The 26,477-nt window shown below is 58.8% G+C and overlaps 1 protein-coding gene across 1 annotated transcript in view; it reads left to right on the top strand.

Annotated features, from left to right (window-relative positions):
* Window positions 1–26,477, top strand: part of NCOR2 (nuclear receptor corepressor 2) — a 172,129-nt gene that overhangs the window by 101,109 nt on the left and 44,543 nt on the right. Inside the window, exons 16-19 of the mRNA XM_040620026.1 lie at window positions 740–912; window positions 2,834–2,896; window positions 15,353–15,495; window positions 22,775–22,922. Of these exons, the coding sequence (XP_040475960.1) occupies window positions 740–912; window positions 2,834–2,896; window positions 15,353–15,495; window positions 22,775–22,922 (527 nt within the window). The remainder of the gene's footprint in view (window positions 1–739; window positions 913–2,833; window positions 2,897–15,352; window positions 15,496–22,774; window positions 22,923–26,477) is intronic.

The raw sequence follows: 26,477 nt of genomic DNA, 5'->3' as shown, positions 1-26,477 counted from the left end.
CCCCCCCCCCCCCCCCCCGCCCGGTCTCCCAGACGTCCAGGGACGGCCTTCAGGAAGATGAATGGGAGGCGGGGGTGGTAAATCTGAGCGGCCCCACAGTCAACCCTCCTGAGTCGGCTTCTGAGAAAGCCCCAGCCCTGGGTACGGAGGTCGCATGCACCCCCACACACCTGGCTCAGCTGCAGAAGCCCGGCGGGAGACTTCCCTTTTGTGTGTGCTGCAAGGCATGGTGGCCCTTGATAATACTGCCAGCAAAGCGAGTGCCGTTTCTAGAGCCCCACTGAGCCTCTCTGCTTTGGGGAGTGAGGTGGCCTTGTAGGTTGTACCCGCCTGTACCCCATGCAGTTAATGCAGTAGTCTTGCAGACGGGGAGCAGAGAGCAGCTCTCTCTTGGGCGTGTGAGATGGTCTTGCAGACGGCCACCGGCCTGTGCACAGCCGTCCCGTTACGTACCGGCCCCCAGCCCTCATCCAGAGAATAGAAAGCCGTGGTTTGGACAAATAGAGTGGCACTGCAGAGAGCTGGTAGCCATGGCCCCTCGTCCAGTGAATGAAGAAGGCTTGCGGATTGCTGCCCGCCAGCCCTTACCCCGAGCTTTCCCCTGTCCCCTAGCCTCTGATTAGTACAAACCCCCTGGCAGCCAGCGTTCCTCGAGCTAAAGAAAAGCAGGTCTCTTGGAACTGTCGCCTGGTTTCTTGGCACAGGTGAAGCCATCCCTGTCTCCCTCTCTGGCCTTTAGGGAGAAGACGGACGACACCTCTGGGGAGGACAACGATGAGAAGGAGGCAGTGGCCTCCAAAGGCCGCAAAACTGCCAACAGCCAGGGAAGACGCAAAGGCCGCATCACCCGCTCGATGGCCAATGAGGCCAACAGCGAGGAGGCCGTCACCCCGCAGCAGAGTGCTGAGCTGGGTGAGTTTCGGGCCGGAGAGGATGGTGGGTTCTGAATCCCAGCTTTAGCTTCCGAACTCACTGGGTGACCTGGGGCGAGCTCCTAAACCTCTCTGTGCGTCCTCATCCACACAGTGCTTGCTGGGTGTGGGAAGAGCCTACGACAGTGCGTGGGGTGTGGGAAGGGCTCAATGGCTGTCAGCCCTAGTGATCCCAGAACTGGGAGCGTTCACATAAAAGTCCCGGTCACCTGTTTGGGTTCTGTTTTTCCATCAGAAAATCTGGCTGCACTTGGCCCCATTTCTGCCAGGAAGCAGTTGGCATGAAGTAGCCGCCACCCCTTTTTAGAAGGACCTGGGCACAGAGTGTAACCCCCGTGCCTCCCCCAGCCCCGGTAGGCTCCTGGGTTCGTATTTCCCTTCTGTGGGGCTCAGTATCTCCTGCTCAGCAGACGTCCACCCCCGAGGTGCTCTGAACCTCACTGCCCCCCACTCCCACCTCAAGTTTGGGGTGGTGAGGGGAGAGATGGATTGAGTAGCAGTTCTCAAGTTCAGCCACAGGGGGGCAGCCAACGTGTGTTTGTCATCGGTACCCTTTTGGCTGTTGGTGTGGGGGGGGCCACCTTCCCACCTCTGTGGGAGCCCCCCTCCCGGGCCCTGAGTGCTCAGGCTGAGGCCCCAGCCACCGGGAAACCTTCCTAGGGTGGGAGTTGATGGAGGTGATGTTTTGTTCTCGCAGATGCCCCCTACCCCACACCCAGGGTCCGTGCCAGACACCTTTCTCTTCTTCGTATGGAAGATAATTTGTACCCATTTCATAGATGGGCTGTTTGAGGCTTAGAGAAAGAATATTGCCTCCATAGTCATGGAGTTAGCCAGAATTCAGACCCAGCCCCGTTGGCCACAAATTTCATGTGACTCCTGTAGGCTTTGCTGGCTGCCCCTTTGTGCCTGGAGGCCAATGCATTGGTGGGCCTAACTTCGGGAAGCTCCTCTTGGGCCCCAGGCTGATGTCGGGGCTAGTCTGCCGGGTGGAAAGCACCACCCCAGGCCCTCCAGCGGGCTATTCCAGCACCCCCACCCTGAGCTCCGACTTCATAGCTTCTCTCTAAGGATCCCTTGGGAAGGAAGGGGAAGGTTCATGAGGTCTCACAGATTGGCAGGCCGTGGCCGCAGGGAGTGAGAGCCATCTCCCCTCTCTTGGCTTGCTGTTCCTTCTCATGTCCCTCTTACTGGAACTTCTCTTCATGGGTCAGACGGCCTCTACCAAGCACATACTTTGGGCCTGGTGCTGTTCCAGGCGCTGAGTCCATGAAGCTGGTCCCTCCTGTCTGCCCCCTTCATGAGGTCTTAAACAATTTACAGGGAAAAACCTGGGCTCATATCTAGGGGACGTTGGAGGAGAGACCCCAAAACAGTGCCACAGCGGAGGGCTGGCCAACTCTGTGTGGTGTCAAGGGGAGCCATGTCCCTTCTAAGCTTCATCCTGACCAGGGGGAATTGGAGCATATGGCAGTCAGCCCTGTAGAGCAGCATTATCTGTGAGGGACCTTATAAGCCGCAGGGGACAATCGGCCATGTCTGGGACCATTTTTGATTGTCACAGTTGGAGTGGGGACTACTGGCATCTAGTGGGTTAAAACCAGGGGTTTCACAGCAAAGAATCACCCCTACCGACAAGTCCACGCTCAGATGAGGTCCCTGCCCATCCAGAGCTCATGTCTCTAGTCCCTCTGACCTTCATGTGGTCACCATGCTTTCAGGTAGGTTATCCCCTTCCCAACCAAGTGCATGCGGAGATAGTTCTCACGGCCCAGGCCTTGAACCACCTCAGTGTCCCCACCTGTAAAATGGGCTGATGACACCACCCCCGTCCCAGCGGGTTATGTGGAGGCTGGACCGCCTCTCGGGCTGCTGCCAATGCACCCCGTTTTCCTTTTTAGCTTCAATGGAGATGAATGAGAGTTCTCGCTGGACCGAAGAAGAGATGGAGACAGCCAAGAAAGGTGAGGGTCTCTGGGGGCTCTGACTGATCTCAGTGGGCATGGTCCTGAAGCATGTGTGCTGGGGAGGATGAGGCACATGGGGCCTGAACCGGGAGCTCTGGTGCCGTCTGGAGGGGCAGGCCCTGCTTTCGGGCTCTTCTCAGATTGGTCGCTTTTCCTCGGGGTCTCAGTTTTGCCCTCCAGTGGCCAAACCACTAGAGTGGCCACGTCGTCAGGCTCCATGGTGTGTCCCCAGGGTGACATCGAGGCACAGCTCAGAAACGGTGCACATGGGTCAGTGGACAGCTTCTGTCCCCTCCAGGCTCAGCACGTCATGGCCCCGTAGATACTGGCGGCAGCACACCTGGGCATCTCGGAGGGGCGGCACAGAGCTTGCCGGCAGCCACCACGGTGGTCACGGGGTCAAGCTGCGTCTCCTCCTCCACTGTGTCATCTCCCTGGAGGCGGCTGGAGGCCATGTGCGTTAGTGCTGACCTCACGTCCTCCCTTAGAAGCCGCTGTATGTTCATTGGAGCCAGAATGGCAGGGTCCTTCCCTTTCTGGCGCAGTGACCTGTCTCTGTGCCTCCGTTTCCCCTTCCGTGAAATGGGAGGGGCAGCTGGGTTGGTTGTGAGGACCCAGAGCTAACAAGCATCAAGGGTCTGAGGATGGGTCCTGCAATGTCGGGGCTGCATCCTGTGGGTTCCCCCTCGTCTCTGGGCCGACTCCTCCCTCGCCCGTGCCCAACACTGACAGGAAGGCTGAGGCTGAATGGCGCCTGACCCCCGTTTACCTGCCTGCTCTCATTTACTCTGATCCCAGCTCCCAGAGTGGCTCTTGTTTCCATTCCGTTTCACAGAGGAGGAAGTAAGGAGTGAGGCCAAGGATGGCCTGGGGCTGGGAGCAAGCCCAGGCCTCCAGCTCTCGTCCCCCTGGCCCCACCAAGGCCCCACCGCTGACGTGCAGCTTCTTGTGCCCAGAGCTCCAGGTCGTGACTCACAGAGGGAACAAATGGCCTTTCTTGTGAAGGCCCCGGGTGCACAGGGGCAGGCGAGTGTGAGGACGGGGCAGCCTCCAGGCCCCCACCCTCCCCACCCTGGGAAGGGGGTGCTGCTGAGTGGCCTGAGTGCTCTGCCCTGGGGTTTCAGACAATGACTAGGAGCAGCCCCAGACCTGAGCAGACCCCTCCCTCCCAGCTCCTGTCTGGGCCCCCCGCCCTCCCGAGGCCCCAGGCCCCTCTTCCACGCTCCCTGCCCTCAAGTGAGGTGGACCGTCAGCGGCTCTCGGGAGAGGAGCTGCCCTGCCTCCTCTCCTAGGCGAGGCCCTGGAAGACGAGAGCTCTTCAGCACATGAGAGCAGTACGCACGGGGGCCTGGGCACTGTCTCTAGCTGCAGGGCGTGGGGGTGCCGTTAGCCCCCCAGGGGGCCACACTGTTGTTCTTCTCTGTCCTCTGTCCACTGCGCGGTTTCCAGGATGGATTGCACCATTGGGTGCAAAGGAGGCTTCCCTGAGATTGTGTGTGTTTTTTCCTCCCCCTTATGTAATTTTGGTAAAATACATATAACATAAAATTTATTATTGTTTTGACTGTTTAAAAGTGTACAATTTGGTGGCATTAAGTACATTTGCTGTGTTGTGCATCCATCACCTCGGTCTAGTTCCAGAATGTTTTATCACCCCAGACGGAAACCCCATGCCCACAAGTGGTCACACCCAGCCCCCAAGGCCTGCCAGCCTCTGGCATCCACTAATCTCCTTTCCGTCTCTGTGGATACGCCATTCACATGAATGGAACCCTGCAGTGCGTGCCCGTCTGTGTCTGGCTTCTCTCACTCAGCCTCGCGTTTCTGAAGTTTATCCGTGTTGTAGCGTGTGGTCTTCGTTCCTTGTTACGGCCGAGCTCTGTTGCACCTCCCGGAGGGACCCCATCCTGCTGATAATGTTCATTCGTCCGTCGACGGTCCTGGGGGTGTTTCCACCTTTGGGCTCTTGTGAGCAGAGCCGCCAGGAACATTTGTGTAGGATTGCACGTGTTTTTAACCACACGTGAGACCCTGCGTCTCAGCTGTTGGCAGCAATATCACCTGCCACCCCCCACGCCACCCACTAGGCATTGAGGGGCTCCGTGTGCATGTCCCAGGACTGCCAGCCGGTGCTCCCGCAGCCCGCCCCTGCCCCCCGCAGAGTGTCTTCTGTTGTCACGGCGGCTCCATCCCTGGCTCCCTCCCTGTTGCCTGGGAACCGGGAGTTGGCCAAGTTGGCGGCTGTCCTCTCTCTCCCTCTGGGAAGGGCAGATCTGGGGAATGGGAGGTCGGCGGGGATGACTCACCAGGCGAGACGGGAGTGTGCCCCACTGTCTCAAGGTTGGGTCCTCACAGCAGCAGTGAGCTCATCCCGGGTCCTGCCCACAGAGACAGCAGTGCGAGAACCCCCTGGGGACTGTGCACGCCAAGGCCCTGCTCAGTGACATTTGTAATAATGCGATGAGCGCCAGCGTGCTCGTCTGCCGTGAATTACAGCAATCTGGACAATTACTGCTCAGGGTGGCTGCTAATGGCTGTGTGTTCCAGGCGGCAGGAGGGGGCGGGGCAGGGAGGCAGGTGCTGGCAGCCCTGGTGACTGTTCTCCACCACGGGCAGGGGTGGGGAGGCTAAGAATGTTGTGGAGCCCCCCGTCCAGCCCTCAGAAACCCAGGAAGGGACTCAGGAAGCAGACGACATGCACTCATCTTGCTACCCAGGCTTCCCATCGACCCAGTGCTTCACCCTGTGCAGGGCAGGGGTACCCAGAAATGAGCCGGCCTGGTCCCTCCCATGGGGAGCCCTGGGAAGCAAGCAGCTGGCTGTCCCCAGGGCCTTGGGGGTGTTCAGCCTGCCTGGAGCATCCCCGACTTCCAGAAGCCTGGCCTTGAAGGTTGAGCTGCAGAGGACTCCTCTCCCCCCCCATCCCCAGAGAGAAACCAGGCTTTTTAGCTCTGTGACCTCAGGCACGTCCATCAACCTCTCTGTGCCTCCATTTCCTCATCGGTCTACTGGGAATTAGGATATAGCCCACCATGTGAGTATCCTGGAGCTGTGCCCTACCAACACACAAACTGGGAGCCTTAGAAAGAACAGCAGGGCGCTCTCTCCCAGCTCTGGAGGCCAGAGGTCCGAAGTCAGGGTGTGGGCAGGGCTGCGTTCCCTCTGACTCTAGGGAGGAAACCTGTCTTGCCTGTCTGGCCTCCGGTGGCTGCCTCGGTCCCTGGCGTTCCTTGGTTTGTGGGCACGTGGCTCCCATCTCTGCCTCCATCCTCACGTGGCCGTCTTCCCTCTGTGTGTCTCTGTCCAAATTTCCCTCTTCTTACAAGGACCCACCCTAACCCAGGATGATCTCATTTTAATGTGATCGTATCTGTAAAGAGTCTTTTTCCCAATAAGGTCACCTTTGGAGGTGGCAGGTGGACATGAAATTCGGAGGGAACACGGTTCAATCCAGTATAGCCTCCATTGGTTCTGCAAAAAAAACAAAATGAAACCCAGAAGAGCTTAGGGCAGCTACGTGTCAGGCATATTGAGGTCCCCGTCACCATTTGTAACTCTCACCCGTCCCTTGGCCGTGTGACCCTGGCCTGACCCGTCCCTGTCTTGGCTGCGTTTCACTCCTACTCTAGCATGTGACTGGGACACCATCTCCTGGGGGTATCATAAGGGGGGCATGAACCATAAATGTACGGTTCTTAGTATACAGTGGGTGCTCAGAAGACGTAGGCCCACAGTTCAATACAGAAGAATACTCTGGAGCCTTTCGTGCTGAGTTCAAGCCCTGGTTCTGCCCCTTACAGATGTGTGACCCTGAGCATGGGTCTGCTTCTCTTGGGCCTTGGCTCCTTGTGCACACATTGGGGAGGTGGGTTGGAGGTGAGTGACCTGCTATGCAGGTGTAAAATGACACTTGGAGGAGGTTCCACAAGGCCAGAGAGGGTTCCCCTGAGATAGGGGCCCGTGGGCGGGCACAAACGATAGTAACACTGCTCGGTACTTCTCAGTATTCCTGGGTGTGAGGCAGGTGCTGTTCTTAGTTCCTTTATTCACATTTGGAAACCAAGGCTCAGAGAGGTTAAGTGAGCTGTTTTCAGGTCACACAGCTCTTAATTGGTAGAGCTGGGATTTGAGCCCAGGTACTCTGATTATGGAGTGGGAATGGGGCTACTGTGAAGTTTGAATGAGTTAGTCCATGGGCGTGGCTACTAACCAGATAATGAGGGGCGCCTGGGTGGCTCATTCGGTTAGGTGTCCGGCTTTTGATTTCATCTCAGGTCCTGATCTCAGGGTCATGGGATCAAGTCCCACGTCGGGCTCCGCACTCAACACAGAGTCTGCTTGAGATTCTCTCTTTCCCTCTCCCTGTGCCCCTTCTGCTCGCGTGTGCGCACTTGTATGCTAGCTCGCACTCTCTCTCTAAATACGTAAATAAAAATCTTTTCAAAAAATCAAATAACGAGGGAGGGAAGAGCGTCCCAGCAGCAGGAATAGCACGTGCAAAGGCCTTGTGGCAGGGGCAGTGTGGTCAAGTAAGAATATATTGAAACACGGATGAGGGGGTGAGAGGCAAGGGATGGAGAGTCTTTTGGGATCCTGGCCTTACCAGCTGTGGGATGGAGTTTGGTTGTTACTCTCAGAGCACGGGGAGGCGGTGGAGCAGGGCCCACAACAGCTGCAGGGTTCTGGGTGGGCAGGTGGGTACCTTCTCTTCTTGTGTATATGGAGTCAGGACTGCCTGCCCTGGGGCTCACAATAAGTAGGGACTGAGCATGTGCAGGAAGCAGCCTCCGCAGGAACCGGGCAGCTCCAGGGAGCTGGCTGCCCGCCCTCAGGCTCCGCGCCATGCTGGGCAGGAGGGGCAGGCCAGGAGCTGGGCTGGGATGCGAGACTCTAGTTCCCCTGGGAAAGGTCAGCCTGGCCTGGCTCAGAGTCTTGACCCAGCTGTGCGGGAGGTCCGGGGCTCTGCTGGCAGCTCCTCTTGGTCCCTAGCATCTCTCCTCTGCTGGGCAGGGTGCCAGCTGTGGAGGGGGTAGGGAAGCCCCTGGTCACACCATTCCAGACCAGGAATAGGCACTGGCCTAGCTCCAGGCTACCGCCCCTCCCTGGCCTCAAGTGGCGTGCCTGGTGAGGGGAGAGAGGCAAAGTGAGTGGCTCAGAGTGGAGGCTGCTGCAGGGCCAGGTTCTGGTGGCCCCGGGCAAGTCTCCCAGGCTGGGTGGAGCTGAGGCCGACCCCAGAACTCTCTGGCGCGCAGTAATGCTGGGCCTGCAGCTCTTGCCCCCCCCCCCTTTCGTGGGGAGTGAAGGAGAAACCTCTAATTGCTTTGCACCTTCAAAGTGCTTGTTGTGCACGCTGGCTGGTTTAATTAGTTTTTACGGATGAAGAGTCTAAGGTTCAGGGAGGGGAGGTGTGAGCCCCCAGCCACGGAGCTTGGAAAAGCAGGCCCTCCCCATGCACAGTCCGTTGCCAAAGCCTCCTGCTGCCCCTACTGCAGGGACCACAGACGAGGAGCAGCCTGTGCGCTCTGCCTGGACCGCGGCGCACGCGCTGGCGGAGGCTGTGACAGGCAGCGTGGTGCGGTGGTCAGTGTGCAGGCTGGGCTCACGTATGCTGGGCCACCTCTGGTGTGGCGATCAGTGAGGGCCCAGAAGGGGACAGGGCCAGCCCTCAGAGCGGGTGCCTGAGGGAGGCTGACGTAGAGGGGTGGCGGCATCGAGGGTCATTAGAAGGGACGGTGTGGCGGCATTAAAGATCATTAGAAGGGACGGGGCTGAGGCGGGTCGGGAGCTGCTGCCACCCTTGGGCTGCTGCAGAGGAGTTACATCTTGGGCACGTTGCCTCCCAACCCGATGCTTCTGGTGTGTGATGGTTCAGGAGGAGGACAAAGTCAGGTTTCTGCATGCCCTCGGGGTGGAGGGGGCGGCCAGACTCGGGGCTGGCTCCAGACCCCTCTGTAGTTCCTCGTCAGCCCCCTCGAACATAACAGTGAGGCACCTACCAGCCCACTTTGCTCCCAGGAGGAAAATCCGCACGTCCGCGTTCAAGCTGCTGAGTCCTCAGGGAGAGCAGCACATGGCAGCTTACACAGCAGTGATGACGTGTGTTTTCACGTGGCAAGTGCTCACTGGTTTGAGCGCTTTGCATGAATTATTGTACCAGGCGAGTGCTGCACATATGTGGCCGTACACGTGTGCGCACACGCAAAGGCACACACACATGACTTCCTCTTTGCAGACAAGACAACCGAGGTCTGGAGGGCTGAGTGATGGGCCAGCACGTGCACAGCAGATAACGCAGAGCCGCCCCACCCCGGGAGCGCGCTCTCTGCTCTGCTCTGTAGGAAAACCTGACGCTCAATGCCTAACAGTGGCATTTTCCCAGAGTGGTAGGCAAGGCGACCTTAGGTCACACACGGGTGACTTGTTTTCATCTTCAGTGTCTACTGGACTGTGTTGGGGGAAGAGAGGGGGCCATCTGACATCCGATGGATGATCTGTAGCTCTGATTGCTGAAACTGGGGCTTATTTTTAAAAGCATAAATGGAAAACAAAGGCAGGTAAGTCAAAGTTCAGGCATGAAGTTGTCTAGCCAGGACCCCGCCAGGATTTCAGGACTGGCCTGAGTGCTGGAAGCTCTGACACAGAGTCGGTGCCCAGCCGGGTTGCCAGCTGAGTGGCTGAGTCCGTGTCCAACCCACCCAGGGCTTGAGGTTTCTGAAAAAAGGAAGTACTGTGACTCAGGACTAAGCTTGCTGGATTTTTTCCCCCTCTCCTTCGACAGTGTTTTGGGCAGAAAATTTTGTTTCACAAACTGGAGTTTCTTTTGGAAAATGGCAGCTGGCAGGAGGGATGGGGATGTGTCCCTCTTGCAGGCAGCCTGTGCTCCTCATGGAGGGAACAGAAAGCCTCAGGGTTGGAAGGGGTTGGCTGGGGTCGGGGAGCCACCGCGTTTTCCTGGAAGAGGGTGCCCATTTTCCAGAGAGCAGCTGTGGCTTCCCCATGACCCACATGGATGGTGGTGTGCCCCTGGGTACTACCGGGGCCCTCCCTGCCCTGTTTATCTGAACTCACTGATGGTGGCCTGGGGGTTAGCTGTTGGTACGGGTTCATAGACCCTCAGGGGAGAGAGCTGCCTGTGGCAGGGACCTCTAGAGGGGGCCAGGCCAGGGCCAGGCCAGGGACAGAGGCCTTTCTGGGGGCTGAGTCACTGCTCCCGTAAGAACGGTTCATCACAGGCCCCTGCACAGTGCATGGGAAGCTTCCTCTGAGGGTGGCCAGAGTGGTCAGTGGCCATGCTGAGCCCCCCAGGCCACGGTGTTGAGACACCCCTCCTGCTACCACCCCTGCAGCCACCCACTGCTCCTTTGTCTCCTTTGGAGCTCCGAGTATGTGACTCAGACCTCCTGGCTTGACTTCCTGTCTTGGTCAATTTCACTTCCTAGTTCCTGCCTCCTGACTCTTCAGAATGAAACTCCTTCCTTAGAAATTAGAAGTGGGGTCGGGGAATCCAGACCGCAGCAGACATTGGGAGAATCTGCCATCTGGGCATTGGCATGAAACGCTTGTGGGCATGCCCTTGGGTGTGAGAGGTGGGCACTGCCTCCAGCCTTGTCTAATGAGGGTCCAGGGCACCGTGCTGGGATAAAATATTCAGCCCCCTCCTCTCAGGAGCTCCTTCCTGAGAGCCTCAGAGAGGTGGCAGAGATGCCATGGGACACCCAGGAGGTCCCCAGACCCAGACAGTCGGGGACTCTGGAACTTTGTTCATTTACCAGGTGCCTTCTGCATGCCTAGCAGTTATGGGTGCAGTGAGCAGTGGAGCAAGGGAGCCAATTTCTGGAGTGATAGTGCCCTGGAAGTAACAAAGCCTCGTGATGGCAGGGTGGCTGGGGGATAGCTTTAGAGAAGATGGTCAAGGAAGGCTTGTCTGAGGAGGTATCACTTGAGCTGAAGGAGGACAGAGGCAGATTCGTGAAAAAGCCATGCAGGTAGAGGAAACAGCTCGTGCAAATGTCCTGGTCACACTCAAGGGCTGGGCATAAAAAGTCCCGGTGGCTGGAGTCGGTGAGCAAGGGGAGAAGTAGGAAGCAGGCTGGCCAGGTGGGTGGGGCTGGTTCTGCAGAGCCTCACGCGCCACACTGAAGCCTTTGGGTTTTATTCGGAGAGGCATGGGCTGTCATTGGAAGATTGGCATTCTCAAAGCTCACTTGGACCTCCCTGCAGGGTATGGATTGAGGGACTCGGGCAGAAAGTCCTAGATCCCTGGCATGGTTGGGATCCCAGGGTGAGGGCTGGGTGCATGGGTGCGTCAGGGATGCCTGTTGTTCCGTGGGTTTCCATGGGCAGGACATAAAGGCTGAGGGCTAAAGAGACAAGCAGGTCAGTGACCCTGGAGTTAGAGAAATCGGTCATGACCTGGATCTGGATCCAAAGTTCAACCCCGTTAACTTTCAAACTCCCGGGAGCTGCCTACGACATCTCTAGCAGGTGTTTATACAGGGGCAGGCTGCTCTGGTTGTCAGGGGTGTCTCGGAGAGGAAGGAAAGAGGCGGCCGTCATCCCGAGATCCTTGGGCAACAGAGAACCGTTTGGGGACTCCAAACCCTCCCCCAGCCCTCAATGGTTGGAGGTCTCATTTGCACTCAGAAGAGGCTCCTCAAATGCTGAGCTTCCTCCTGGAATGTGAAGCCAGGCTCACCCATCCATAGACCAGAGGGTGCTGGAAGGAGTGCATGGCCCCCTTCCTGCGGTCCCAGACCGCCATAGTGTCCCACGGAGGGCCTGGCAGCTTCAGGCCAGGTGGGGGGCAGACCGCAGGTGAAACTGGCACAGGGAGGGGAATGACAGCGGCAGAAGCTGTTTGCTCCCCGTCTGCTGGGGTGGAGAAGCTCTGTTTTTCTGAACCCTCATCTGTTCTTACCGCTGCTGCTGACGCCGCCACCGCCACGGATGGGGAGAGAGGGAGGGGGAAGCCAGTGCCAAGTTGGCCCGCCCCTTCTGAACCTGGGCTTCTGCCACGCTCCCCCGCCCGCCCGCTCCCGAGAGCCTCCGTCTGGAGGTCACATTCAGCCCTGACGACGCGTCTCGCTGGGTCAGGCAGCAGGAAGATCCAGCCCAGGCACGCAGCGAGGCTGCTCAGGGCACTGCTGCCCCGTCAGGCTTGGCTCTTTGGATTCTGCCCAGCAGGGGTGTCCGGGGACTGGGGGCTCCCGGCCAGCACCCCTTGCTGAGCGTCTGTTCAGGGTGCACTTGTGCCTGGAGGAGCCTCGGACACTGTGCACCCTGGTGACGCCTGGCACGGGGCACGAGCACACAACTGACAAGTTCCCGCCGCTCGCCCCCATCGGCGAAGGGCACCTCGCACGCCCGCAGCTGCGGGGGGGGGGGACGGTGTCAGGACTGGCAGCGCCTCAGGAGCGGGTGGTAGAAGCCCTGGGCCACCAGGGGCGGGCGGTGCGGAGCTGCTTCCCCGCCCTTCTCCGAGCCAGCCTCTGAGCCAGCCTCCGCCCGCCTGCCCGCCCTCCCTCCCCACCCCTCCCCTCCCTCCCTCCCTCCCTGCCGCCGCCGCCGCCGCCGCCGCTGCCGTTGGACAGAAGGATGTGAGGCAGAGCTGAGCCGGAGCAGACGCCAGCCACAAGCCTGCTCCAGCCACAAGCCTCGCGGAGCCGGCACCGCGGCCGCCCAGCCTCCCGCCTCCCAGCCCGCTGCTCCCAGCTCCACTCCCTGGAGCATCCTCCAAGCCGTATGTTTCCGGAAAACTTGGCCGAGGGGGAGACGCAGATGAGAGGATGTGAGTGAGGCCCCAGGAGGGGCTTGGGGTTGCTTCGGGTACTGGTGCCAGGGACCTGGCTGTGGCCGCCAGGCAGGGGACTCAGGAGTTCTGCACCCGTGGGACCCCATCCCCACCCTTTCCCTTTGGGCCCCTTCCCCCCACTTTTCTGGCTGTCAGGCTGGGGCTCTTGGGGAGGGAGGGCAGGACCTTGGTCAGCTTGGGGCAGGCCGGGGTGGGGGGGTCTTGGTTGGTGCATGCTCAGAGGCGCTCTTCCTAGCTGGATGGGTGTTGGGGGGCTTTCATCTGGGTCTTGTTTAGGTGGTCTGCAAGGCTCAGTGAGTTCTAAAGTGCTTGTACCTGTGCCCGGCACCCTCAACCTGGGGAACGGGAACCAGAAGGGGGCCCTGGCCAGACATACGAGGACGGTCACCCCAGCCTCTCACGTAGCCGTTAGAAAACCGAGGCCCAGAGAACAGAGTGGGTGGCTGAGAGCACACAGCACTTTCTAGGCCGGGCTTCTGGACAAGCCCGTCCAGCGCTCCTTCTTGAGCCTCCGCTCGCATTTGGGAAGGGCTGGGTGACCCCGTCACCCTCATCAACTCCTGCTGTTGCTGCTGCCACAAGTGGAGTTAATTAGGGCCCTAAAGCCTCGGCCAGCCTCCAAACCACCTCCTTATTTATGTGTTGAGTTTGGAAATATCATTCTCTCTGGGGTCCAGCCACCCCCTGGGCCCTCACTGCTTCTACCCCCCCCCCCCAAGCAGGCCCAGATGGGAGACCCGCCCTCTCCCGCCCAGGGTTCCGGCCCGACGTGTTTGCCTGGGCTCTCTTGGCCCCGGCTGGGGAAATATAAATAAGCTCGCGTCCCGTCGTCCTCCGCCAGGCTCTGTGGAAGTGGCAGCTGCTGCTGGCGCAGGCGGAGGGAAAGGTCAGGGGGCTGGGTGACACTTGATCCCATGTCCCAGCCCTCCCCTCCGCGCCTGTCCTTGAGGAACCCTGAGGAGCCCGCTGTGGAGCCACGTGGCCCGTAGCCGCCGCAGGGGAGCAGGTGGCCTGTCGGGCTGGCACCACCTCCACCCCATGGGGTCCAGAGGCAGGGGAGCGGAAAACCTGGGTCCCCACTCCCACTCTGCCCTTGGCCTATCCCCATAAGCCCGTGAGTGGCTGTGGCCCCTTGAGCCTGTTCCCCCCATCTGGTGATGGGAGAAGAGTCATGGCCTCGGCAGCAAGGACAAGACAGAACCATGTCTTTGAAGGGCTTTGGAAACTCCAGGGCCCTCAGCCGTGTGATGTGGTGGTTTGTCAGTGTTGTTCTTGTTGCAGTTTTATTTTCTGAGAGCCTTGTGCGTAGCAAGCCGTGGGCACATGTTAGAATGGATGGATGGATGAAGGAACAAATGAATGACAGAAAATGCCAGCACACAGACTGTTGGCCCCTTGGGCTCCCGCACCCCTGCAAAATCCCCATCATAGCTTCCCTGCTTGTAGCTTGATTTGATTCAAGGAAAATGGCCTCAAACTTCGTTACGGGAAATGTTTCGTTAGCCATCGTAAGTCTAGCTCTGGGGCTCAGAGGCTGCCGTGTTCCCAGCAGTGTAACTCAGGCTTCATGCCTGCTGCCCTTAGGGGGCCCAGTCCTGCCCCACGGCGCTGGGGGTCTGGAGCCTGCCTCCTGTCCCTCCGGCAGCCCCTGGGAAGTGGCTGGCCCTACCCTCTCAGGCTGACCTGGCTGCACAGGACATGCCGTGTACGTACAGAGAGACGCGTACAGAGTGTGTGGCATGTCCGTGTGTGCCGGGAGCTCCGTGGGCAGATGGACAGACCTGGGGCCGGGCTTTCCAGGTGCGGCTTCTTTGTGCAAGGGGCTGTGTTTTTGCTGAGCCTGGTATTTATGGCATTGAAACTAGAATGGGGTGTGGAGTTGGGGGGTACGGTATTGGCCTGAGTTTGTGGGGCCGGAGAGAACTTTCTCTGACCTAGGTGGGTTTGGGGCAGAGTCTGCCAATTCTTGGGGATTTCTCCCCATATCAGGAGTCGGTGAAGCTTTAAGAAGCTCACAGAGATGGGGGCGGGGGCTGTGTTTGAGGGGGCAAGTCTGCTCCCAGCCCCTGAATCAGCCTTGTGGGCCCCAAGCCCATGATGGCCTCGGGCCCCAGAGGTACCCCAGTTAACCTGGGTGAAGAGGCTCCTGGCTCCAGCTCACACCCACCCGGACCCCACCCTCCCTTCCCTGCTCACACGTTCCTTCCTTTTCTCTGGCCCTGGCCCGGTGCGGCCGGAAAACAGCCCTGTCTCCCGAGGCCTGAGGCCTCATCTGCAGCTGTGAGGGAGTGTCGGTGCTAGGTCACGACAGCCAGGGAGGCAAGCGAGGTGGGAGCCTGGGCGGGGTCTGAGCCCCAGACCTCAGTCCCTCGCCCCAGAATCCTTGACGGTGGCCTTGGCAGGGGTGTACCCAGGTTGAGCTCCTCTCGGTTCCTGGAGCCCGTGCCTTGCCCATGTAGCCTGGGTGGGGAGGGGTGGTGGCCAGGCCCCCATCCCCACCTCTCTAGGGCCCCCCACCCCCGGTGTGTCTGCTTCTGGAGCAGAGAGCCTCGTGTGTGGATTCGGAGCACTTTCAGCCTGGGGCTCCAGGCCGAGGGCACAGGCCCCCTGCTGCCCCTCACCTGCTGCCGTCTCATCCACAGGTCTTCTAGAACACGGCCGGAACTGGTCGGCCATCGCTCGGATGGTGGGCTCCAAGACCGTGTCTCAGTGTAAGAACTTCTATTTCAACTACAAGAAGAGACAGAACCTGGATGAGATCCTGCAGCAGCACAAGCTGAAGATGGTGAGCACCCCCCCCACACCGTCCCGCCTGCCAGGGCCTCATGTGGGGGCTGCACCCCAGGCTGGGGGCAGGTGTTCCACCAGCACCTCCTGCTTAGTGGTACCTACCCGTGGGCTGGCTGCAGGGATCCGTCTGTGCCATAAATCCCCTCCTGGGCACGGGGATGACCCCGTGTGCCAGGCTCGCCCTCCCAGTGCCTCTCCTTGGCTCCCTTGGTCTCCTGGGTCTAACACCTCTGGGTGTGTGGAGGAAGGAGCACGGTGGGCTGTCAGGGCACTGGAATGAAGCCCCAGGGGCAAATGAACCCCAAGTGAGTGTCTCCACCTCCCTGCTTAACCTCATAGTCTTAGGGCTGCCTCGGGGAGGGAAGGAAAGGTCAGGGAGCAGCGGGCCCAGCCCTGGCCTCATGCCGCTCTCCTGCTGCCCTCTGGCCTCAAGGGGAGGCCAGGAGCACAAGAAGGGCGGGCTAGCCTCGCTGAGCATGTAAATGGTCTCTCCAGAGAGAACTGCTTCCCCCACAGCTGATACTGTGAAGGGGGTACCATTTGGGGGCAGCCTCTTCCCTTCCTCCTCTCTCCCCCTCTCTTCTTTCCCTGCCCTCCTCTCTTCCTCCCTCCCTGACTCCTGCCCCTTTTGGACACACTTGTGACATGCCATGCACTGTCACCATTACAGATCTGGGGAAACTGAGGCTCAGCCAGGCTCATATACAACGGACTTGGGGCTTGAACCCACACCTGTATGGCCCGGGGACCCATGCTCTGGATCACCAGCTGCATATTTCCTTGTAGATATGAAGGTATAAGAAGGGGGCACGCAGCTCTCCTCCCCAGGACCCCCTTGCCTGCTCCCCCCCTCCCCCAGATCAGGCTGCCTGTTGCTGATTATAAAGTACGTGCAGCCTGTCCTGGGAGGCAACGCTGAATTGCTCTCCCCACGCAGCCCACTGGGGGACCCAGACTGCTGAGGTCACGCGGCGTGGCAGGCCAGCCAGGGGTAGAATCGCCTCACTTGAACTGTGCTTGAGCGCCTTGCAGATTCTAAGGGCACCCTCCCCAGCCGTTCTGGGTGGGATCTTACTGAATTGAGTGTGTAAGCAGCTGCTGGCCGTTGGAGGCTGGAGGAGACCCTGTGTCATGCTTCTATGGGCAGGGCTGAGGCTGACCCTCAGTCTTCAGTTGAGCTCTTGTCTGTCCCCCGTGCCTGGTTATGGTCTGGTGAGGCCAGGCCACCTTCTCCTCTCTGCCTGCTGTTCATATGGTCCCTGGTGCTCCCTGAGCTTCTGGCACTGCTCCCACCACCCCGGGAGCCGTCCTTTTTTCCCGGATTTTCTAGGACTCTGCGTTCTGCAGGGAGGAAGACTCAGGGAGGCCTGAGGGCCCAGAGCACCTGTCTTTAACGCCTGTTGAAATCCCTTAGAGCAGCAGCCGGGAAGGGAGGGGCCTCTGTGCACACCAGCTAGGGATTAACTGGGGGGAGGGTGGCCCTGAGCAGCCTTGGGCACAGGAGGAGGTCTTCCTGCTCCCCCCCTCCCCTGACTCCCGTTCCCCTCCTCCTCCCCCATCCCCTGCTCCTCCCAGCCAGCGTGGACACAAACCAGCTCAGGCTGTCGGGTTACAGGCCTCCCCATCCAGCTTCCCTCATGGCACAGTCCCACTGTGCTGCCAGGGACCCCAGCACTCGAGAGTGTGGATTGGAGACCCCAGCAAGGTGGATGGTGCAATGTGGGCTCAGGGGCGAGAGTGGGGTCAAGTCCCAGCTTGAGGACGGGGCACCTCTGTGACCTTGGGTGGCAACTTCATCCCACTAAGCCTCCATTCCCTCATCTGTATGGCGGCGGAATAATGGCCCTTACCCCGAGAGCTCGGAGAGGATTGAATGAGTTTCCACTTGTGACGCACCGAGAGCCTGCCAGAGGGGTGTGATCTGTGCGGGGCGGCCGCCTGACTGCTGCCACTAGTAGCCGTGGTGCTGGTGGTGGTCGTGGTGGTAGTAGTAGTCGTAGTAGTAGTTTATTTTCAAGCCACTGACCCCCTCTTCCTCTCAGGGGTGTGGGAGGCGCTCTCTCAAATGGTATATACAGGAGCAGCCGTTGTAGGGACTCTGGCCCAAGAGACCCGGATTCTAATCCACATCTTGCCGCTTACTAGCTGTGTGGCCACAGGCAAGTGGCTTGTCCTCTCTATGCTCAGTTCTCCCAGCTGTGCAGTGGGGGCAATCCTCGTGGCTCCCTCGGAGGGCTGTCATGGCCCTCACCGGAGTGGGTGGATATAAGGGCTTGGAACAGGGCCTGGCACGTTGTGGGCGCCCCACGGCCGAGAGCTACGGCCGTGGTGGCTCTCGTGGCCGCCAGATGCCCGGTGGCTGGGGTCTCGCGTCTTGCTGGGTGAGTCTTGTATATGGAGCGTGGCTGCTCCTAGACTGGCTGAGTGATGGACAGTTGTTCGATGGAGTCAGTCAGTCAGCCAGTGCGTTTCGTCTAGCCTAGCAGGACGGTGGAGAGCAGGCCGCGGGGCCAGAGAGCCCGCGGTGCTGGCAGCCGAGTGGTGCCTGCAGGCACACGGCCGCCCCACTCTGGGCCTTGGGGTCCTCTGTAAAGTGAAGCTAGGACTGGGACGCACCGTCAGGGTTACCGTGAGGACCGGGGGATCCTCGTGGGGGCGGTGTCGCGCCTGGGGCCGGCGCTCGGCGAGTGCTGGGCGTTATGCTCACTGTGCACTCAGCGAGCCTTTCTCGAGCGCCCGCCGTGTGCCAGGCAGGCCGTGTGCACGGGCTTTTCCTGCTGGGCGGAGGAGCTGGGCATTCCTGTAGTGCACGGCGGGAAGCCATCTGCCAGGGCTGGGCTCGAGGGGGGTGGTACTGGTCTGAGAGGAGTGTTGGTGAAGCTGATGGAGGAGGCCGCCCTCCTTGTTGCCTGACCCTGAGCACTGGCGGGCGATGAAGCCAGGAGACCACGGAGGGGATTTGCACCCGGGTTGGGAGCATCCCTTCGTGGACCTGTCCTCCACTACACCTGGCTCACACAGGACTCAGCAAAGCATGGTCTTGCTGGGTGAGCTGTGGACCAAGTGCATTGGACCAGAAGATGGGGCCAGCAAGCCGTGTTCTGAGGCCTACAGACGGGTGAAACTTGCTGACCAGTTATTGGTGAGAAAAGGCAGTCGGGGAGTGTGGGGCTGGTTTTTGCTCCCCACCGACCTCGAGGGAGCAACGGAGGAAGCACGGTGAGCAGATACCGGTACCTGTCATGGGAAGTTGGGCTCAGCCTGGCTTTGTCCATCCTGACAGTGGCCACCCGTGCTGCAGAGGTGAGTTCCCTGTTGCTGAAGTAATGCAAGCAGGCCTCACAAGATGCTACTGAACTCCATGACCTCTGCCTCCCACCCCTCCCTGGCCCTCTGCAGTCCCCAGGAGGAAACTAGGTCGTTATGGATCCTGAAGCAGGGGCAGCCACCTCTGGCCATTGGCCAGGCCCTGTCTGGAGCTCAGAAAGACTTGTCACTCTTGTCCAGTGCAGGAAGGAGCCGGGGAAGTAGAGGGTCAGTGGGTGTCCCCTCCCGCTTTACACCAGGCCTGGCCTGAGCATGGCCCTGGGGCGACGTCAGCAGGAAGCAAGATCGGGTGGGCAGGCGAGCATGTCCCGGAATTATGTAACATTTGGCATTAGTGACTTCTCCAAGGTTTTCCCTCCCCCTCCTTATGGCCGAAGGTTACCCTTTTCTCCCATCTGTGAATCCAGGCCCTGGGGCTCAGCTTCCGTGTTTCTCTGTCTCTGTCTATTTCAGCCCAGGCCCTACCTTTTCTTGTTTTCCTCTGTTGTCTCCTCCATCCGAGGCTGCATAGCCCTACAGAGGGACATGGCCCAGGCAACAAAGTGCTTAAACCTGACCTGCATTCAAATCTGGGCTGCTCAACTCAAGAGCTGTGTGATCTCAGGAAAGTGTCTTTGCCTCTCTGAGCTAGTGTCTGTCTTTGTCTATCAAGTTCATCTAAAGAAATAGGTATAGAGCACCTGTTCAGAAGGTACCAGGCACTATTTCAGGTATGCTGGGAATATAGCAGAGAGCAAGGATGTTGGCTCTTAGAGGCTAATTCTAGTTCAAGAGGCAGATTAACATACAAATAATTTCTGATTGTGGTCTGAAGGTGATAAGGTGAGGGATATAGTAGAGAGTGATTGATTGGGGTGGGGAGGGCAAGGATTAGCTGATCTAGACAAGGTAACGGGGAAGATCTCTCTGAGGAGGTGATGTCTGTCTAAGCAAAGCCCTGATTGAGGTGGGGAAGTGATTCACACTAGTAACTAGGAGAAGGATGTCCAGGCAGAGGAACGACCAGTGCAAAGGCCCTGTGGCTGGGGCGCTGTAAGCATGTTTGCACAAGGAGGCCAGTGTGTTTGTAGCAGGATGACCGAGGAGGGCAGAGGTGGACAGACGTTTCAGAGAGGTGGGTGGGGTCCAGATCTAGATCATGCAGGGCTGTATGGAGTGGGGAGGACTTGGGGTTTTATATCAAGGGTTTCAGGGAGCCACTGGAAGGTTTGAAGCAGGGAGCAGCGTACTCTGGCTTGCGGAGCAGCTGTGCATATCCATTGACTCCATCCAGGAAAACACTGGGCACATAGTAGGTACTTAATAAACAGCAGCTGGCATTACACTGGTTTTGCCAGCATCTCCTGTTCCACACACACCTCCTGATTCTGAGGTACGGAGCCACGTGTGGAAGGATTTGGTGTCATTCCTCAGACACTCAGTAAGCCCCTGCCTCTCAGACCCCGTGTTAGGATTCGAGTGTTGACGTCACACTTGCCTCGCTTGGCCTGAGGTGTCCTGGGCTGCTGGGTCTGGCAGCAGCCAGACTCGGACTCGAGTCCCCAGGAAGATGCACTTCCTGGCCAGGCCCCCCGGGAGCGCCCGTTCCCTGCCAGGCTCCCAGTGTTGCAGAGTGCCACCCAACCCCACAGCCGATCCCCTGCCTCACCCAGCCCGGGCACAGGAGTGAGTCCCTGTCTGCTAAAAATAGACTGGGGAAGAAGGGGGAACCCTCAGCCGCACCCACAGAACCCACATGCCACACAATTTTCTGCGCCTCCGTGGGCTGCAGCTCGTCCTCTGGGAGAAGCTTGGGGTTTGGGGCAGGGCCGGGCCAGCCCCTGGAGGCGGGTAGATGGCGGAGCTGGGCGTTCCCACAGTGGCCAGGGGACATTCGGCAGGGTGGGGCTATGGCCCTGGCCTGTTGGTGACGGAAACCGTGACTAACGGGCAAACGGACGTTTTCCTTTTCCGCCCCGCGTTCTGAGCAGCTACGCTCAGAGGACCCCCATTTGCCCAGGAAGAAGGCAGGACAGGAAGTGATCCCACTCCCAGGCTGGGGCCAGGGCTTGGGGACCCCCCTGAAGCCTGTTTTCAGCCCAGCCATGGTGAGGGCCTGGGGCCGGCAGACCCTGCTGGTGCCTGGAGCAGGCAGGGCGTTTGCCCCGAGAGTGGGCTGTATCGGGTTTGGGTATGGTGGCTTTCTCCAGGGGGCTGGGGGGTTGGTGGAGGGGAGGTACATTAGTTTCCCGTTTCCTGTAACAAAGTACCACAAACTAGGTGACTTGAAACAATAGAAATGTATTCTGTCACAATTCTGGACGCAAAAATCTGAAATTGAGGTGTCTGTAGGGCCCTGCTCCCTCTGGAGGCTGTGGGGAGAGCCTGCCTTTCTCCTCTGGCTTCTGAGGGTGGCCGGTCGTGCTGGACTTTCTTTGGCTTACAGATACATCGCTCCCCTGTGTGCCTATGTGTCCAAATTCCCCGCTTCTTATAAGGACACCAGTCATACCGGACTCAGGGTCCACCCTAATCTAGTATGACCTCCTCTTCACTAATTACATCTGCAAAGAGCTTATCTCCAAATAAGGTCACTTTCTGAGGTTTGGGTGGGCATGGATTCTGGGGGAACAATGTTGAACCCCACATGAGGGGCTTCGTTGAGACCATTGGCATGTCTGAGAGTGTTGTGGGTTCTGCCTCCTACCGTGGAGACCCCAAAGGGCTCAGGCTGGGACCCTCCTGTCACTCCAGCTATATCGTGGTGGGTCATCCCCTCTTAGGAACTGGTCCACTGCCTCTGGGATTCCCTGGTCACCTTGAGACCCTAGCACTCTGCCACCACACGTACCCCAACTCTGCCAACTGTGTGTTTAAGCCCCAGAGGCCGCCCCTTTGGTCAGTCAGTGAGTCAGCCCGCAGATGTGCTCTGAACCTCTGCCTGGCCCCCTGGAGCGCGCCCCCTCCTCCCCCCCCCCCAGTGAGGTGCAAAGGCAGGAGCTGCCAACCAGGAGTGAGCAGCTTGTACCCGAGCTGGGGGATGGGCATCTGGCTCCGTGAGTGAAGGAGCCAGGCGTCCAGAGACCGGGGTGCTGTGTGGAGGGATGTGCAAGGCTCCACAATGAGACCCTTCTTTCTGTTCCTTGCACACACTGAGCTGGGCCCCACCTCGGGGGTCTGTGCTTGCAGTTCCCTCTACCTGGACCACCATCCTCCAGGGCTTTGCCTGGCCAGCTCTCTCTCAGTGCGTCTACTCGGCTCGGATGTCACCTCCTCCGAGAAGCCTTCCCAATCCATCTAGCCCCCACCCTGTCTGATGCCAGCTTGCTCATGTCCCCACCTCTGAGTCTGTTCTTCTTAAGTGGTGTGTTATTTGTTGGTCTCCCTGACTGGAAGACTTCTGTGTGCAGGGCCTTTGTTTATCTCATTCATTGTGTGTCCTCAGCCCCGATGCAGTCCTGACACACAGGAGGTGCCCTGTAAAGACTGGTGGAGCGAAACGATGAGCTTCCCAAACCAGCTCTGTCTCCGGGGCTCAGTGAGGAGCAGAGGTGACATGCAAGGAAGTTTCACTCATTCATTTGCTCCGTATGTGGTGACTGTGCCTGGCAGGGTGTCCTCCAGGGCGTGTGGTCACTGCTCTGGCTGGGATAGTCAGAGGGGCTGGAGCAATCACAGGGGGCCTTTAGGCAGAGACAGCCCTTCCTCACCTGTTCCAGAAGGATGTCAGGGCAGCTGATAGGCCAGGCTGCACCGTATGTGTATCTGGGACTTGATGGAAGAATAAAGCCCTCAGTAAAAATAACCACTGGCATGCTTGGCTGTGGGGCGTGAGGGGGGAAGGTCGCCTCATGGCCACTCTGCGGGGATCACTGTCCATCGCACCTGTGGCGAGGTCTCAGGCACAGGGAGTCCCCGGGCTGACAGCCCAGGCCCAGGCTGTGACCGCCGCTGTCCCTGTGCCCTAGGAGAAGGAGAGGAATGCACGGAGGAAGAAGAAGAAAGCCCCAGCTGCTGCCAGTGAGGAGGCTGCCTTCCCGCCCGTGGTGGAGGACGAGGAGATGGAGGCGTCGGGGGCAAGCGGGAATGAGGAGGAGATGGCGGAGGAGGCAGAAGGTGAGGGGCAGGAACTGACCGGTCCCAGAAATGTCTGGGTCCTTCTAAAAAGAGGCCTGGACTGCCTTGGAGGGGGAGCATGGTGATGGTGGTGACGTTGTTGGTGTTGATGGTGATGATGATGGTGGTGGTGGTGGTGATGGTGATGGTTTTGATGGTGGTGTTGGCAGTGATGACAATGGTGATGATAGTGATGATGGTGGTGGTGGTGGTGGCGATGGTGATGATGGTGGTGGTGGTGACAATGGTGATGATAGCAATGATGGTGGTGGTGATGATGGTGTTGGTGGTGGTGGCGATGGTGATGATGGTGATGGTGGTGGTGGTGGTGACAATGGTGATGATAGCGATGATGGTGGTGGTGGTGATGGTGGTGGTGGCGGTGATGATGATGATGGTGGTGGTGATGATGGTGGTGGCGATGGTGATGATAATGCTGATGGTGATGATGGTGGTGACAATGGTGATGATAGCGATGGTGGTGGTGGTGGTGGTGATGGTGTTGGCGGTGGTGGCGATGGTGATGATGGTGGTGGTGGTGATGGTGGTGACAATGGTGATGATAGCGATGATGTTGGTGGTGGTGGTGGTGGTGGTGGTGATGGTGATGATGGTGGTGGTGATGATGGTGGTGGCGGTGGTGGCGATGGTGATGATAATGGTGATGATGGTGGTGACAACGGTGATGGTGGTGATGACAGTGTTACTCCCAAGTGCCCCATTTTGGATGATAAATTATCTGCGTCTATACTTGCCCCACATGGCACGATGTCCCTGAAGACCCCAACCCCTGCTTAGCTGAATGTCTGTGCCTCACCTGTTAATCTTCCTACCAAGAGCTGCCCCAGTCGGACCCTCATGTTCCTGGTGAACAGACCTTTTTTTCCTCCCACCCCTGCCTAGGGTGCCTTCCTATTCCTCCTGTCTGCTGCCTCTGCATTCAGACTCTCAGGCTTCTGCCGCATGCTGAAGGAAGGTGCGAGTTAGCTTCTGGCTCCTCAAGCCAGGCCTGCAAATAAATTGAAGCTTGCCAGCCCCCAGTGCGTTCGCCAGCCTGAACCCTACTTCCTGGTTGAAAACAGAGAATGGGGTCATGTGGTTGCCCTCGCCTCAAGTTGGGGGCGGGTCTGGGGATGGAGTCTGATCCGCCCTCGCTGCTCTGGGTCTCTCTGGTCCAGACTGGTGAGAGGCCTGGCCAGTGTCTGATGGAGGCCGCAAATCCCTCTGCCCTCGTTTTCTGGGTCCTTGTTTTCTGGGTCCTGGGTTTATAGCCAGAAAAAGAGAAGGAAGCAGAAACCCAATCCCCCTCTTTAAGTACCCTCCCAGCTGTCTCTGTGGATAGGGTGCAGCCTTGGTGGGAAAGTAGAAGAAGCCAGACTTTGGCTCAGCATTAAGACCAGAGCAGACACTGCCCAGGAAGAGAACTGTGTGGTAGTGAACTCCCCGTCACTTGTAGGGTTTGCATACCACAGCAGGGGTGGAGGAGGGGCATTCTGTGCTGGGGGGAGGGGGAGGGCTGGTCTGGCGGAGCTGAGGCCTGTGACCACTTGATGGCTCTGAAAGGATCCTGTGCAGCAGGGTAGAAAATCCTGCACAAAGGTACGGGGTGCTACTCCCATCTCACGGATGAGTTTTGAAACCAAGGCCCAAGGAGAGGAGAACCGCTCTCGCAGGGTGTCATATAACTGGTAGACTTGGAGTTGGCCAGTCCAACCAGCATTTGCTGTGTAACACTGTCCCTGGTGACCAGGATGGGGGAGGTCAGGGAGGTTCTGGGTTAGGGCCTGAGGTCGCCCTAGTGGAACCTTCTAGAAAGCCCAGCCAGCCCCAGCAGCATGGCAGACCCCTCCAGGGGGTGGACAGCAAGTGCCTTGTTGCATCCAGGCAGAGACGAACCATCCAGGGAGGGAGGAGTCATCCTCTGTTCAGTGTCTCCACAGCGATCATGGTCTCCCAGTCCTAATCCCTCAAACCGTCACAGTGACCCAGTGGAGTAGGTGCTCTTGTCACCCTGTTTACAGATGAGGAAACTGAGGCACAGCGGTCACCTGAGGTCACACAGTTGGCTTGCTTGGGGACCAGGGTTCACACTGGTCAGAAGTGCAGATCCTCGGGCCCCTCCTGGACTGACTGATGAGGAAACGCTTCGGGGCTGGGCCCTGCAGTCCCAGTCTTTACAGCCCCTGGCCTCGGGCGCACGCTCGCCTGAGAACTCCTCATGGAGACAAGCCTCTCAGTGAGCGAGAGAGCCTGGGGTTAACTGCCCATTTTTTAGATAAGCAGACTGAAACTTTGGGAGTTAAGCCACTTGTCCAGGGGGCATCTGCACTGGCCCCTATGCCCTGATGTCTGTTAAATGAGCAGAAAGAAGTGGCATCACTGGAGTCCGCCCACAGAGGCAGGAACCTGGTGGTTAGGGGCACGAGACACGGGGTCAGCCCTCTCCTGCCCCCATGCAGTATGGCCTGGGGCAAGTGACTCGGCCTTTCCATGCCTCAGTTTCCTCATCTGCATATGAGATGCTGCTTGTCCTGATCCTAGGGGTTGCTGAGGATTAAATGAGTGACAAGCATGAAGGCCCCCATGCACAGCTCAGCACCCACAAGAGAAGCCCTGTTGTTCCAATTATGATTTCTGGGAGCAGTGGACTCTGAAGGGACGTGAGCAGTGGGAAAGGCTGGGGGGTGGGGCAGCAGGGGCTGAAGGAAGCCTTTGTCCAGGGCCATGGCAGCCCCCTGCTCACCTGGCTCTCTGTGGCTGAGCTGTGGGATGAGGTTCAGGGCCCCAAAGGGTGCTCCTGCAGCCCTGTCCATCTCTGAGGTCAGCACCCCCACCCTCAGAGTCCTGGGGACACAGATCCAGAGAAGGCCTATGACTTGTCCAAGGACACCCAGGAGTGGGCGGGATTGGCTCCTCACCCTGCACCAGCCCCATTGTTGGCCGAAGCCTCTGCCGGTCACCTGTGGGGTCTGAAGGGAGAGGGCACGTCACTCCAAGATGAGGGCTGCTGCAAGTCCCCATTGCCTGACGGGCTGCAGGTCCCCCGCTGGCCTGCCTCCTTGGCCACCTCCTCTCTCCTGCCTGTTGCTCCTGCTGCCTTGCTTCTAATCCTTCTCTCGCTTCTTTCCAGCCTTACACACCTCTGGGAATGAGGTGCCCAGAGGGGAATGCAGTGGCCCAGGTACGAATGTGGCCGGCTGGCCTGGGAGTGGGGTAGGGGTAGGGCTGTGCTGGGGTCAGGGGCATCCCGAGGTCACCTGTCCTCAGCGAGGGGCCCCATTTCTGTGAGCATGCCTCTGTGAGTGCCAACATCTGTGCTGTTGCTGCCTCTGTCCCCCTTCCCTGTGCACTGTCTGTTCCCCATGCTGTTCCCTGACTCATTCTGGCAGATCTGTACACTCAGCTCCACTGTTCTGTTGATTTTCACCAGTGTTTTCATCTGTGACTTTCACCTTGTTTGATTTCCCAACAACAGGTGCAGGGCTTTTCACATGTCCTTATTTTACACAAAATGGTGAGATTAAGACCCAAAGAAGTGACAGGAGTGGTTTTTTT

Source organism: Ursus maritimus, unplaced genomic scaffold (genome assembly GCF_017311325.1).
Source record: "Ursus maritimus isolate PB19 unplaced genomic scaffold, ASM1731132v1 scaffold_33, whole genome shotgun sequence".
Taxonomy (NCBI): Eukaryota; Metazoa; Chordata; class Mammalia; order Carnivora; family Ursidae; genus Ursus; species Ursus maritimus.
This window is presented reverse-complemented; position numbering and strand designations above follow the sequence as displayed.